This window comes from Centruroides vittatus, unplaced genomic scaffold (genome assembly GCF_030686945.1).
Source record: "Centruroides vittatus isolate TY-2023 unplaced genomic scaffold, ASM3068694v2 contig_983, whole genome shotgun sequence".
NCBI classification, from domain to species: Eukaryota; Metazoa; Arthropoda; class Arachnida; order Scorpiones; family Buthidae; genus Centruroides; species Centruroides vittatus.
The window spans coordinates 1,118,404-1,132,034 of record NW_027122654.1 but is presented as its reverse complement, the minus strand read 5'-3'; the positions used below and the strand labels follow the sequence as shown (position 1 = coordinate 1,132,034).

At 30.3% G+C, this 13,631-nt stretch overlaps 1 protein-coding gene across 1 annotated transcript; it reads right to left on the bottom strand.

The window, feature by feature from the left end:
• Nucleotides 1-2,051: 2,051 nt before the first annotated feature.
• On the bottom strand, nucleotides 2,052-8,929 carry LOC136985923 (disintegrin and metalloproteinase domain-containing protein 10-like). The gene is made up of 4 exons (XM_067283323.1): nucleotides 8,259-8,929; nucleotides 4,452-5,119; nucleotides 3,774-4,341; nucleotides 2,052-2,521 (listed from the first exon to the last, which is right to left on the bottom strand). The coding sequence occupies exons 1-4, from the start codon at nucleotides 8,861-8,863 to the stop codon at nucleotides 2,179-2,181; spliced, it is 2,184 nt and encodes a 727-aa protein (XP_067139424.1). The 5' UTR covers nucleotides 8,864-8,929; the 3' UTR covers nucleotides 2,052-2,178.
• Between the last annotated feature and the right edge of the window lie 4,702 nt (nucleotides 8,930-13,631).

Genomic DNA, 13,631 nt, shown 5'->3' with positions numbered 1-13,631 from the left:
CAAAATACAAAACATGGGAATAAAAATACCCAAAAAATTTAGGCTTAGCTTAGCTAAGCCTAACAGCCCTGTTAGGACTACTATAGCCCTAATATGCTATATAAAAGCACAGGGCACCACCAGCTAAGCCTAATATTAGGCCTAGCAACCAAAGATAGAAAAATTTCACCCACCAAAACTTGAAGAGCAGAGCAAAGCAGGTCCTCTCTCTTCGAGGTCTCTCGTCCGAATCCATCTAGTGGTTACAAGATCAAAGTCTCCTTCGTAAAGCAAAAAAGTGTAATAGATACAGAGAGTGGATGAAATTAGAAGTGTTGATAATAGAGATAATGGCATGAAATGCATTTTAACAGCAAGCGACTTGACTCCCGATTGCGATAGCGAGCCGACTTAGCGGAGAGAGCGACATGACTCCCGATCATCACGCGATAGCCGAAAAAAAGTATGATAACTTTTTTATTTTTCGTCTCCGGTCCAAAAGTAGAGTATCGTTGAACTCGTCCCGGTCCCCTGAGTTCAGATATATACAACACCCGAAATTCCATAGGTGGTAATCTATAGTATCCCCGTAAATTTTTCAACTTTTTTAGGATTTTCGATAATTTTGTGTCAAGTAGTTATGTAGAAATTAGTTCGGATGAACTTTTGGTTAGGTCGTACTCCTCGTAAATTCTAATAGATAGATGAAAACTAATTTTCGAAATTAGGGTTGGAAAATGATATTAATAATGGCTTTGAATTTCCTTTAAAATTAGGACTGCAACGAACTCATGCAATGTGCAACTCGTGTGCTAAAACATGTGAAGTATAGTGTTATAGTATTGAAGTGATATAAAATCATGTTTTCTAAGATTTGTAAAAGTGGTAATAACTATTCAGCATACGAAGGAAACTTTTAAAAGCACATTTGGCAATGTCCATTGTGGTGGTCTTTTGTCGTTCATTTCGCCCTCACATTGTTTGAAATGTACGGCAAAATGGAATTATGGCATTCGGCACTGTCTGATGCATCAATCAGTGTAAAGAAAACCTGGAGAAAGTTTCCAATGTTTTGTAAGACAATTGGTTATGATGTATCTAGGGACTGGAACAACTCCAAAATGGTTAGGTTTACAATCTGTTCCGTGTGCACTACTTCCGAACATTAATAACAAGCAAATACTAAGAAAAGAGAAGGGAAAGGAAAAGGCAACAGCAAATGTAAATAAAAAGACAGCCAAAAAGTCTTCTACGGTTGTAGCAGAAACGACAACATAAGGGAAGAAAACACCTGCCAAAAATGAAGTGGAAACTACCGAACTAGGAAAAAAAGTAGGATCGAATAAAAAAGGGATCGTTAACGTAAGTATTTTTTTTTTTCGTTATTTTTTAGTTTATTATATTTTCGGAGACGCGTGATCTCCGAACAAAATAGCGCTAAACGCGCAGTCTCCAGACCAATCCAAGATGGCGACCGGAAGCGCTGCCATCTTAGAACCATAGGTAACATTAACCTATTGTTTTTATTATTTATATGTGCAATTTATTTAAGTAAAAATTATTTTATATATTTTTTATTTCTATTATTTCTAAACATGAATCCATAGTTAATTTATAGAATATTTGAAAAAAAATTGATCTGGCATCAATTTTTCAGCGTCCCCGAAATATTTTTCGTGATCCCCACTTTGAAAATCAGTTCTAATGTATTAAACTGAACATAAATAATCACTTATAAAACAAAAACTTTCTCTTTCAACTGCACTGACAAAATAGCCAGAATATTGTTTCCTAAGAAATTTAAATTTCTGCAACAATTTAAGTAATTTATACTTACCGGGATGTATAACAAACTTGCGTAGTATTTTACATTTGCATGATAACTAACAAAAATTGCTTTGTTTTAACAATGTTAACCAAAATTTTTTTTTATTTTATATTTATTTATTTTTCAGATATATTATTAAATGTTTACTTATTTTATAAATATAAATTTAAATATGATAATATGTAATTTTTGAGATTTCAAGAAACGCACAACTGGATATAAAGAAAATTCAAGTTGCTTCTATTATTTTAATTACTCAAACATTATAGAATACAATTACATATAAAAGCGAAAGGGTATTTATTTCAAGTGTTCAATACTCCCTTAGGCTGTCGTATTACTCAAATGTTGTAACGTTCAAGAAATTGACATCATTCTTTAGGTTCTAAGGCATTATTCTTTATCTTATTTATTTTCCTTTTGGGTTTCTTTTTTACTTTCAGTTTCATTTCCGGTTTTTCTTCCTTCTCTTTTAAACGATGCTTTTTCGTAATTTCCCCTCTAGGTTTCTTTACTTTCCGTTTCATTTTGGGTTTTCCTTTCTCGTTTCTTAATGGACACTTTTTCATTATTACCTCTATACTCGGTCTTTCGTGTTGATGACTTTGGAAACAACTTATACCAATAACAATAATTAGTAAGAACGGTAGAGGAGTAAAGTAATTCCAAATGCTATACATTTTCCATATAATTTTACCTATACAAGATCCATTTCTGAAAAGCAATATACGTGTAATAAGTAACATTTCTACTCTACAAAATACTCAGCTTAAAATTTTCGAAAAAAAATTTTGAAAATTTATCAATTGTAATCAAACAACTGATTACAATTGATAAATATACAGTGGGCATCTAGAAATATATGTCCCCTTGGCCTAAAATAGGGAGTCATGCCCAAACTAATAGTTCTACTTTTGCATTGAATGATTCTATTTTACAATTTTCATTTTGCAATGGCAATATTTTTACAAATTTTTAGATATCAAAATGTTATCTATTTTGTTTAATATCTCAGAATGGGGTGAATATTAAGTAACAAAATTCGGCACTGCAGCTTGTGTATAAGAGGCATTGTTCGTTTTAAAGTTTGGTGGTGAAAGGTCGAGAAGGTGGGGAGAAAGAGGGGCAGTGATGTGTCATATCTCAAAAGGAGTAGGACTTTATGAAGAATTCATTCGTTATTAATATTTACATTTTTTAAACAAATCTCATCCCTACCGTCAAAACTAAAAAATTTTGAAATTTTATAGTAATTAAATATATGAAAATTTTTTATAACAAACTTTCTTAACAGATTACGCAACATGCAAGTTTATTTACTTTAGTTATTCATATAAAACTTATTTTTTAAAATAAAAACTCATAACAACCGGAAAAGTTACGCAACCTATTACTGGATGTTTTTTTAATTGTATGTAAGTTATATTTGTGGAGTTGAGGCAGGAAAATTAACTCCTGAAACGTTTGTTTTCCTCGCGGATTTTTATGGTTCCTGAACTTTGCAGCGTATTTTTGAATTTTTAAGAATAGACAAAAATTTACACAGTTTATTAATATGATTCAATTTTATTCAGAATTTCTTTGTGTAGTATAATTTATCAAATATACATAATCTATAGCGTCACCATTGAAGTGCGAATAAGTTATACTTTCTCTTTAAAGTTCAATGTGAGACAAACATTATTTAACTGATACATATTTAAATATTATTTTAAGAATGGATGCAATTATTAATCCTGATTTAACTAATTTACTTTATGCGACTAAACTGATTATTCATCTTATTGTCATACACTCTGTGCTTCTATATACTTATCCTATCGAGGGTCTTAAAGAATTTAAAAAATCAAAATTATCGTAAAACTATCATATACATCAATTAATTACAAGATAACTTTTGCCTGACGGCAAAATTATCTTGTAATTATTAAAAAATTATATCATTTCTATACCTAATAGAACTTACCTAGAACATATTCCGTATCCATTACCACAAGAACTACCTGGAATTTTTACGTAAACTTCGTCTTTAGATGGAAAAAACTGTAAGTCTTTTGCTCTTCGACACGTATTCGTTTCATTCATACAACAAATATGACATTCCGAATGACGACCCTTACATTGGCAAGGCTTCATATTGTGATCCAGACAAACGTTACTTTTGCACTGTCCCTTGTGACAGGTTCGAGAATTTTGTCTGCAAGGCGTGCCGTCTGGTTGCATTAAACCGGCACAAAATGAAGAAATTCCATCGCAAAACGTAGTAGCATTAAAGCATTCTATGTTACTGAAACATGGTTGTCTTTTGCGATAATCTATAATATCGCAATTGTCGTCACAGCATTGTCCTTTGCTAGGTGAACAAAGCATGCCATTTCTCAGTGTACACTGAGACGGGTATTCATTAATTCTGCAACACTTGTAAACAGCTGTGCAATTTTCTGTTGAAGAATTACAATCACACGATTCTCCTTCTTCTACGATTCCATTTCCGCAATTCGATAACTCTCTTCTCAACAGACACGTTTTTATTCCTAGTTAGAAAAATATTAATACAAAATTAAATTTATTGTCGACATATATAAATAGAAAATTACTTCATTTTATAAATAATATTAAACTGTAAAATATTTAGAAAATTTACTTGATTGCTTCACGAAGTTTTTTACAGTTGTTTTGCAGCAGGTTGAAAATTGCCAATTATTCCTGTAAGCACCATAGGATATATTCGGATGCATGATGTAATTTCCATGTTTGAAATTTATATCTCCAGGACTACAGTATCTGTTACCTTCAGGATCGTCTCGACAACCGAATGCATGTCCCAGTTGGTGTACTAAATTTAACGGTATTCTAAATCGAGGAATAATTTCTTTATTTTCTATATTGGTAACAAAACCGACGTTATTGTTCTTTTCTAATGGTTTCGAGCCAGGACAGATTCCTCCAATCTTATTGACTTTGGAAACTGCGCATTGAGTTGGTGTCCAAAAATCTCTGTGAGTGAAGCAGATAAGCATGCAATATTGATGGTGATACTTCGTCAAGCTTTGTAGAAATTCTTTATAATCTTTGGTTTCCATTCCGAAAATATTACGGGAATGATGTTTGGTTTCGAATATAGTTATTTTCTCAACGTTGAATGCGATATCTTCTTTGTCACCGTCTTCGTCGAAATCAGTATTTCTGAATATGTGATCCGCAATCTTGATATATAAAAGCATTTCTGCGATGATTTTAGCGCGATTAAAGTCCATATATTCGGTATATGTATGATCTGCTACAAGTTGTATCGAGCATATTTTTGCTTGTCTGAAAATGATAATAAATAAATAAATAAATAAAATAAGAAATAATGTTCTTAAGAGTGATTAGTAGGTCGAAGAAGTGCACAATTTCGTGGCTTTTGTGATCTATTCTAACAAGCTTAATCTAAATTCGAAGGAACAGAGCCACGAGCTGAACTTTCTATATTTACTGCGTACTAATCAAAATTATATTTATCTATGTTTTATTTTCAAATCTATTAATTGTAATTACTAATATTATTATATACATGTAAATCTATTTAATGAAATACGAATTCTTTAAATTGTAGGAGGTTCTGTATAAATATAAGTACTTTATTCTCGAAATAAACATTCATTTTAGCAATCTTTAGCTGATTCTTTATTCTTATAAGTGTATGTTTTTTTTTTTTCGAAAAAGTTCGTAAAATTCAAATTTAAACGAAACCTGTATATATAGTATTTTTTATTTGTATCTAGGGGTTATAGGAGTATACTATATATGTATAGTATTTGATACATCTATATGGTGTATAGCATCTTTCTAACTTAAGGTGGCTATGATACCATATTTTACATTGAATTTAATATCACACCTCTGTGTAAATGTGCTAATGATAGCTTAAGTGCTGCGTTATCCTGATTAACAGTTATTAAAGGTTTTTCACTAGTTGGAACAATATGAAAATACCACATATCAACTTCGAATCCAATTATATCGAACGTGTAATTGGATTGAAAGAAAAAGAACGACTTAGTGATTGCGCGTCAGATTAAAGGAAGTACCTTACCGAAAATGTATACGTGTAAAGTCTGCGTAAAGGCAATAAATGACATGATTGTTCTCTTTGATTCTGATTTTTTGGAAGCAGATGGGCAAATAATGCGACTCGATGATATGCAATAATATACACAGAAATAAAATTCGAGTAAACAGGAAAACAGGGTTTGTGTAGCGGCAGCACACAAGCTATTAACGGATGAAGCAAGCCGGATAATTGAGAGGCCGGATTAGCAAGTGTGGTGTGTTTTTTCTTCTGACAGAAGCTGTTTTAATTTCATGTAATATAGTTTATATTATATCAGTTGATAGTCTGAAATAGTCTGAAAGTCTGAAATCTGAGCTGATGGTGTCGTAATATACACAACACCATCAGCTCAGATTTCAGATGTTTCTTTCAGATCAGTTGTCCAACTATTTATTTCAATTTTTGTTTCTATATAAGTTATTCATGTTATTATATTTAATATAACTCTTTATAATATTAGTTATTAAATATGCACCTATATATGTAGAACAATTTAATTTTAAATGTTCTATGTACTCCTGTTGTTCTCTTTCTTAAACGTTGTGGTGATTCTTGAGTGTAACAAATGAACTCCTTATTTGTTTTACTTTCAATATGCATATAAACTAATTTATGAAACTTAGTCACGAAGAGTTTCAGCATCAATGAACGTATTGAAAAACCTTTTATTTAACAATGTTAGAGCGGTATTTAGTAGTCTAAATACAATCAATTGCAACAAATCTCACTTGGTAACGTTTCGAGACATGCGGAAGACGTAAAGAAGAAAATGTATAATACAGTACAGTGTAATTATTTTCACAAAGTTTGCGATCAGTTACAATTGCAGTTGAAATACGCTATTTATCTCTAACATTTTACTTTCACAACAGAGAATGGAGACCAAATTGGACTCTCTTCTATGGACTGTATAAGGCATGAGTGTTTTGTACAAATAAAAATGTGTGTTGCTTGCAGCACAAGGGTATCAAAATTGTAAGTTTGGGGAGAATTTTTTTACAGAGATGTTTTTGCATGTCCTGACAATTACTATACTAAATATTATTGCATATGAACTGTTAAACAAGTCTGTAAACATCGTCTTTCATCTGATTATTGAAATATCTTCACACATCAATAATTTAACATAAAATATTTAATATTTATTCAATTGCAACACTACCTTATTTAATAAGTTTGGAATTTGCTTAAAAATGGATACAACGCGATACATTTGAATTGATAGAACGTTCTAGAACGTCTGGAATTTGACTGTATAAGCATTTGTTATCATTTCTGTATGTGATAACAGGATCTGGAAGGTAATTAACTCACACAGAAAAGATTTAAATTGATAAAGTTTGGAAAGAGGGAAACACACAAAAGGATATTGCTAATATTTTAAGATCACAATTTATAAAAAGTAAATGCTTAAAAAGAATTAGAGAGGATGGAGAAGCCATTAAAACCCGAAGAAAACGTTTTGATCGATCTAAAATTACTGCTTCTCGTAATATTGTTTTACTTACACTAATTTTCCATAGCAATAGATTTGTCTCAGCATCAAATTTAACTGGAAAATGGTAAAAGGGTGCATTTCTAAGTATTGAAGAGGGACATCCTGATGATAAATTTATTTATCATAGGATAATGTGCCTGGATATAACACAAAGCGTGTGCTAAACTGATTGAAGGAGAAGGTAACTCCTTTTTTACAAAAACCTTCTGAAAATTCACCCGATTTATCTCCAATAGAAAACGTTTAGAAAACGATGAAAACACTATTAGAGAAGGAAAAACCAAGCAATGCAATACAAAGAGTGTAAAGTGAAATCACTTCAGGTGAATGAGCTAAACTAGCAAGCTTGTTGAATCAATACCTCGTCGATTGCAAGCAGCTATTCGAGCCAAAGAACATCCAACAAAACATTAAACTTAATTTTAATAATATTTTGATAATAGATGCACTTACTGAATATTTATAAAAACAATTCCAAGAAATGTAATAAAATGAATTTTTTTCGCAACAAGAAAAATCGTATTCGAATTGCTAGAACTTAAATTTATATTCTGAAGATAGTCACCGAGAGTGATGAAAAATATTCGTTCGTATTTTAAGCGTGTTCCTGCTAAATTTATTCGAAAATGATACAAAAGAATGTTTGCCTGATAGCTTTTTCATATATACAGAGAACAAAAGAGAAGATTGAATTTATTATATACAGTAACACAGCATATTTAATATAACAATATTATTGTTCAAGTACTAGGAATATTCTTATTTAAAGATGTAACAATAATATAAAATATGATACAGTTATAATAATGTTTTAAGCTGGTTGTAAGTAAAATTTAAGTGAAATATTACAAACTCACCTCATTCGTAAGTTGTTATTGAACAAATTATAATTCTGTATTTTAGTATCGACACGATAATCTTCTCGGAAAGGTTTCATTTGAAGATATCCTACATTTTTCCTTGCTTCACACATTAACCTCCCATCCGGGTAAGATGGTCTTAATTCTATGTCTTGGACGTCATACATAATTTCACGTTTATCGTTCTCGTCAAGGGAATATTCTTTTCTTGGCTCTAAGTAATACGTGTTAGAACCATGCTGAAAAATTCCGATAAATTGATTTTCGTAGAAATAACCAATAATTAATGATCCACTTTTTCCTTCCAATTCTCCTTGGTATATTGATGTTCCCGGTAGGTCAGAAAGAGTACATGTTTCAATTTTATCGTCTACATAGATAAATACTTTAGCTGTTGCAAGAAACTTCGATTTATCTTTTTGAAGTCGAAATCTGTAACTTCTCCTCTTTACAATTACCAACATACCACCAGAAGTTGGTTTGTATTTAATGGTATTCACGTTTCTTAACTTATAATTACTTGTTTCAATCATAGATTCTACATCAGCCGTAACTTGAAAAACGATCGATATTAGGGTTAAAATAACTAAATTACCACGCATTATGGAAAATTTTCAACGAATCAAACTTATTTTCGAATTCGTTACTGCTTCGAATCGTTCAAATAGTATTTCGAATATAAAATTTGAAATTTAAATAAATTCGATTAATTAATAGAATGCTGCATTTATTTAAGGTATTAAAAGAGACTGTATAAAATAAAACCGTTAAAATTTAGTTATTTGACGTGTTTAAAATTACAAAAATAAAGAAAAACTTCGAAGTGCCTTTTCACTTTCGAAATTAAATTTCCGGACTTTTTCCTTTAAATTTGCCTACTCGTGGTAGAGTGGATGAAACCACTGAACACACACAGTGTCTGTTCAATAAGATGACATTGTAAAGTTTTCCTGGTTTTTAACACTAGGTAAGGGTCCAGTTTTCATAGAAGTCTCTCCCTTGTAATATTTGAATAACCTATACTTAATATCAATACTTGAGAGTAACGATAATATGGATAAAATAATGTAAAATTCCATTAATGTTAAAATTGTTAGAGTAAAATTAAAATGTACCAAATGTAATCAATATGAATTACATTTACTTCAACATCGTATAGCTATAATTTTATAAACTATAGAGTTTCATAATTACGAAAGTTGATTGAATGTTTTAAATATTTGCTTGCTAGTTTATGGTAAGCCCAAAATATTGTTTACAACTGTTTTGTTTACGTAAAAATGAATAGGTTAAATAATATCAACGTATGGGCAAAAAGCAGAGTTGTTAATAATAATAAACCGAATCGATTCCATATCTTATTCAAGTTACGAAATATAAAATGGATATTTTACTATTAATGGTTGGTCAGACAAATATTTGTTATTTAGTGAAATCTCCGTTTATCTTATCGATTTACCACTTCATTTTACTGTGAAATTTTTGCACCTTGAGATTTCTATTTTAAGAATTTCACTAGAAAGGGCAATGCTATGCATTAAATATACAGTAGAGCGTCGATAAGTGGAATCAATTGGGGACTGGGGTCCTTCCAGTTAATGATTTGTTCCAGTTTCCGACTTTGTACGAAAAAATACATTAACCTGTCCGATGTTCAAATTTTTCTCCGTTGCGTGTCGCTTCGTGTTGAATTTTCGTCGATTTTAAGCCTAACGAAAATTTTTATAATAATCATCGAGGCTATCGTATCGTTAAAAATTATTTCTGCATTTTGTACAAACAAAATAAATATATTAAAGAATATAAAAAACATGAAAATTATACTTTAGAAGTAAATTTAGTATCAAAAACATTCGATTCAGCACGACACAGTCCGACTGAAAATCGTTCCACTTTCCGGCCGTTCCACTTGCCGACGGGTTCCACTTATCGACGCTCTACTGTATTTGAAATTTATAAATGAAGAATTAGACACACCTTTCTGCCTTCTAAATTTAAATATAACTTTACAAAGATTAACAATCAGTATCTACTTTAATGGATATTTTAATTTCATTTCTTGTAATTATATCTTTCAGTATTCCTCGAAAGATAAATAAACTGGAACAATTTAAAATGTAGTATTTAGCATCCTTATACATTAGAAATGTGGATCTGGATAAGGATAAAAAAGATAAAATGGATAAACTAGGAGAGTAATGAAGTTCTGGAAAGATGAATGAGAACAAGGAATTAATACATAGTATTAATCTAAGTGAATTAGTAATATAATCAGAGGAGAAGCTCTATTTTAAAGGAAATGGCGGTTGAAAGAAGAAAGGAAGAGAATGAAGATGATTGATGACCTGGATGATCTAGAAGGAGCTAAAATCAAAAACCACAGACAGTGAATCCTTGTGCAGATGTGCTTTCTAGGCCTGCTGGCAATACCAAAACCCTAAAAAAAGTAATGACGATAACATTATTATCTCTTCATAAATATTTATATTATTCAGCACCGATTTTGATGTCAGTACAATTTTGTTGACGTGACAAAAAGTCTCATATATTTTTAAAATTCCAAAACATTCAGATGTAAATGTCGAGAATAGAATCGGTATATTGTATTTCAGATAAGAACGTGAAGCAGCATCTTTACAATGATTTGGTATATTTTTCTATTTTAAACGGAACTGACCCAGATAAATTCTCTTTACAATCTTTATTAGTGTCGAATAAAGTCGATAAATTTATCTTCACGTCGTATGTGCTATCGAGATTTTTGGAAATATTGTTGGAATTTGATTACTATATACGGTAAAACCTGTGTAAACAGGACTCGCATGATACCGAATATTTTTCCGATTTGGCAGGTTTTCTCTTTAAACAGGTTTTTTAAACCAAATAATTTTTCCCGTTTACACAGGTTTCCGTTTTATTGAAATTCCGTTTTGAACAGGTATGAACAGAATTCTAAATTATTTTATACAGTGTCTTATTTTATATTTATTTCAGTTTATTAAATAATACAAATTTAGTAATTAAATAAACGTGTTAGATAAATTAGAATTAGTTCAGATATGGAAGAGTCTCGGTATTAAATACAGTAGACTCTCCCATATCCGAACTAATGTCGACGGGAATGATCGGATATTAGAAAAATCCGGATAAGAGCGTGTGATAATTTTTAAATAAGACTGTAACATAGCAGTAATTTGTTTTGTTTTTCTCGAATCACCGACAAGCTGCTACATCGTGCCAATATCTTATCATTATCACATTAAGTGTGAGTGATGCATTGCGCTCTTTCACGAATTTCAAAGCAGTCTTAATTTTAAAAAAAAGGAAAAAACATTAAATGTACACACTGCTGTATGGAAATATAAGATTCAGAGTAATGTACAATATTTTCAAAAAATTTTGTTATCTTTGATTCGGATATAAGAGGGTCTGATGCCGGAGAGTCTACTATAAATACAAAGTTTTACCGTAAAAAAAGTGATTCAACAAGCCGTACTAAAGGCTTAAATTGATATAGATATGTTTCAAAATTCCTCTCTAATAATAATAATTTAATATAACTTTTAAAAATATAAATGTTTTAATCACCTCGTTTTTTTTCTACTACTATGGAATACCCGAAATCGAATCCGGAGGAGAAAAACTCTAGGAATTTTTCATTCCTACTACTATCGATTCTGCTGAAGGACTGACCGAACTCATGATGCATATGATTAAAATTTAAAAATTTAACCAAGCAGTTGCGTAATTTTCTCAGCAAAAACATTTTATATTTTTAATATTATAAAATGACAAAATGTTCAATTTTCAGAGATGAATTTTATAAATAGAAAAAATTATAAATGTAATCACGAATAAAATCTTCATTAAGGCTGACCACATTGGACAACCCCATATCTCCTCACTCTCTCGATCTTTAGCAACAAAAATTTAATAGCATCAATTCCCTAATACACATACCTTCCTGAAAAATTCTTCGTCGTGAATTTCAGTACGATCAGCTGCAAACTCCCTACACACTACTTGAGGACGTTTCTGACATCTGTGCACGACTCGCCATACACTTCCGTCAATTGGCGATGAATTTCAATCGGTTTAACACAACATGGCGGCGAGCTGGTATGACATGAGCATCCAAAAATTGCCACAACGCATACAAAATGCATGGACCGAAATGGCGATTATGTAGATAAATAGATGAATGTTCAATCTTTAAAATGATATGAACATTATTGAAAATAAACGTTTCTTTGTACTTTTAAAAAAAAATAGGAGACCTTACTTTTGGGATTACCCCCGTATATAACAGCCGAGAAAGTAAAACGAGCCTGTTAGTGCTGACATGTGTAAAGATATAAAAATGAAAATAACAAAAGAATGTTATGTAATTTTAACTTATGTACTATAAACATTTTTCTTAATTTCTATGATTATAGGAGCGAAAAAATATTTACTGTAACACAAAATTGCAAAAAAAACAAAGTTTCTTTAGTTAATTATTTCTTTAACAAAAATTTTTGATTAATAGATTAGTCTAGTGCCTTTATATATAATATTTTTAAAAAAATAGAATCAATGGACTGCCTACATAGAAAAAAAGTACTGCTTACATTACGTTGATAAATTGTTTTGATGCTTAAATGATCGATAATACTTACGATTAATATAAAAAAATTGATATTTAATCATAAAAAAATGATTACTGACAAAGTTCATTTGTTCAATTAATTGATTACATTTGATAGATAGATCTTTATGTGTTTTATAATAGAAGAAATATTACAGAAAGGAAAATAAAGATATATTTATGTATATTATAGATATAATAAGAATGTTGATTGCTTGTAAAGTGGCAACATTTAGTAAGAATACAAAAATGTAAAAGAAACGAGCAATTATTTATTGTGACATCATTTCAATGAAGGGCTGCAATTTAAAATATATGCGCTCCATCTCAAATTACCCCTGTACATTATACTTTTCGTGCTAGCAATGGAGTCATCCCAGTAATCTATCTAACATCCTTCAGAAGAAAATTTTGAATTGAAATAACATAACTTTCCATTTGCATCGGAAGTTCTTATATAGTTAATCAGAGCCTCCTTCGCTCAAGGTTATCTTATCTGGACTCTTCTTTCACCTATAATTAGGAACATTAAACTCATATCTTCAATTTTACATCTTTATAAAATGTGAATGAATGACATTTATATTCTTTCTTATAAAATTCAATGCTTAATGTAATATATACAAGCTATATATAAATTATTTATAAGTAAATTTTAAAAAAAATTGTTAAATTAAAAATATTAATTATTAAAAATAAAATGGTTAAAATAAATTATTTACGTAACATAGAAGAATTAAAAC

Bases quoted from the DNA above. Each gene is read 5' to 3' on its own strand.
- LOC136985923 (XM_067283323.1), bottom strand. From the start codon at position 8,863: ATGCGTGGTAATTTAGTTATTTTAACCCTAATATCGATCGTTTTTCAA. The intron at 4,342-4,451 runs GTAAATTTTCTA...TTTTCTAACTAG, and splicing joins AAACTTCGTGAAGCAATCAA to GAATAAAAACGTGTCTGTTG. The intron at 2,522-3,773 runs GTAAGTTCTATT...ATTGCTTTTCAG, and splicing joins GGATACGGAATATGTTCTAG to AAATGGATCTTGTATAGGTA.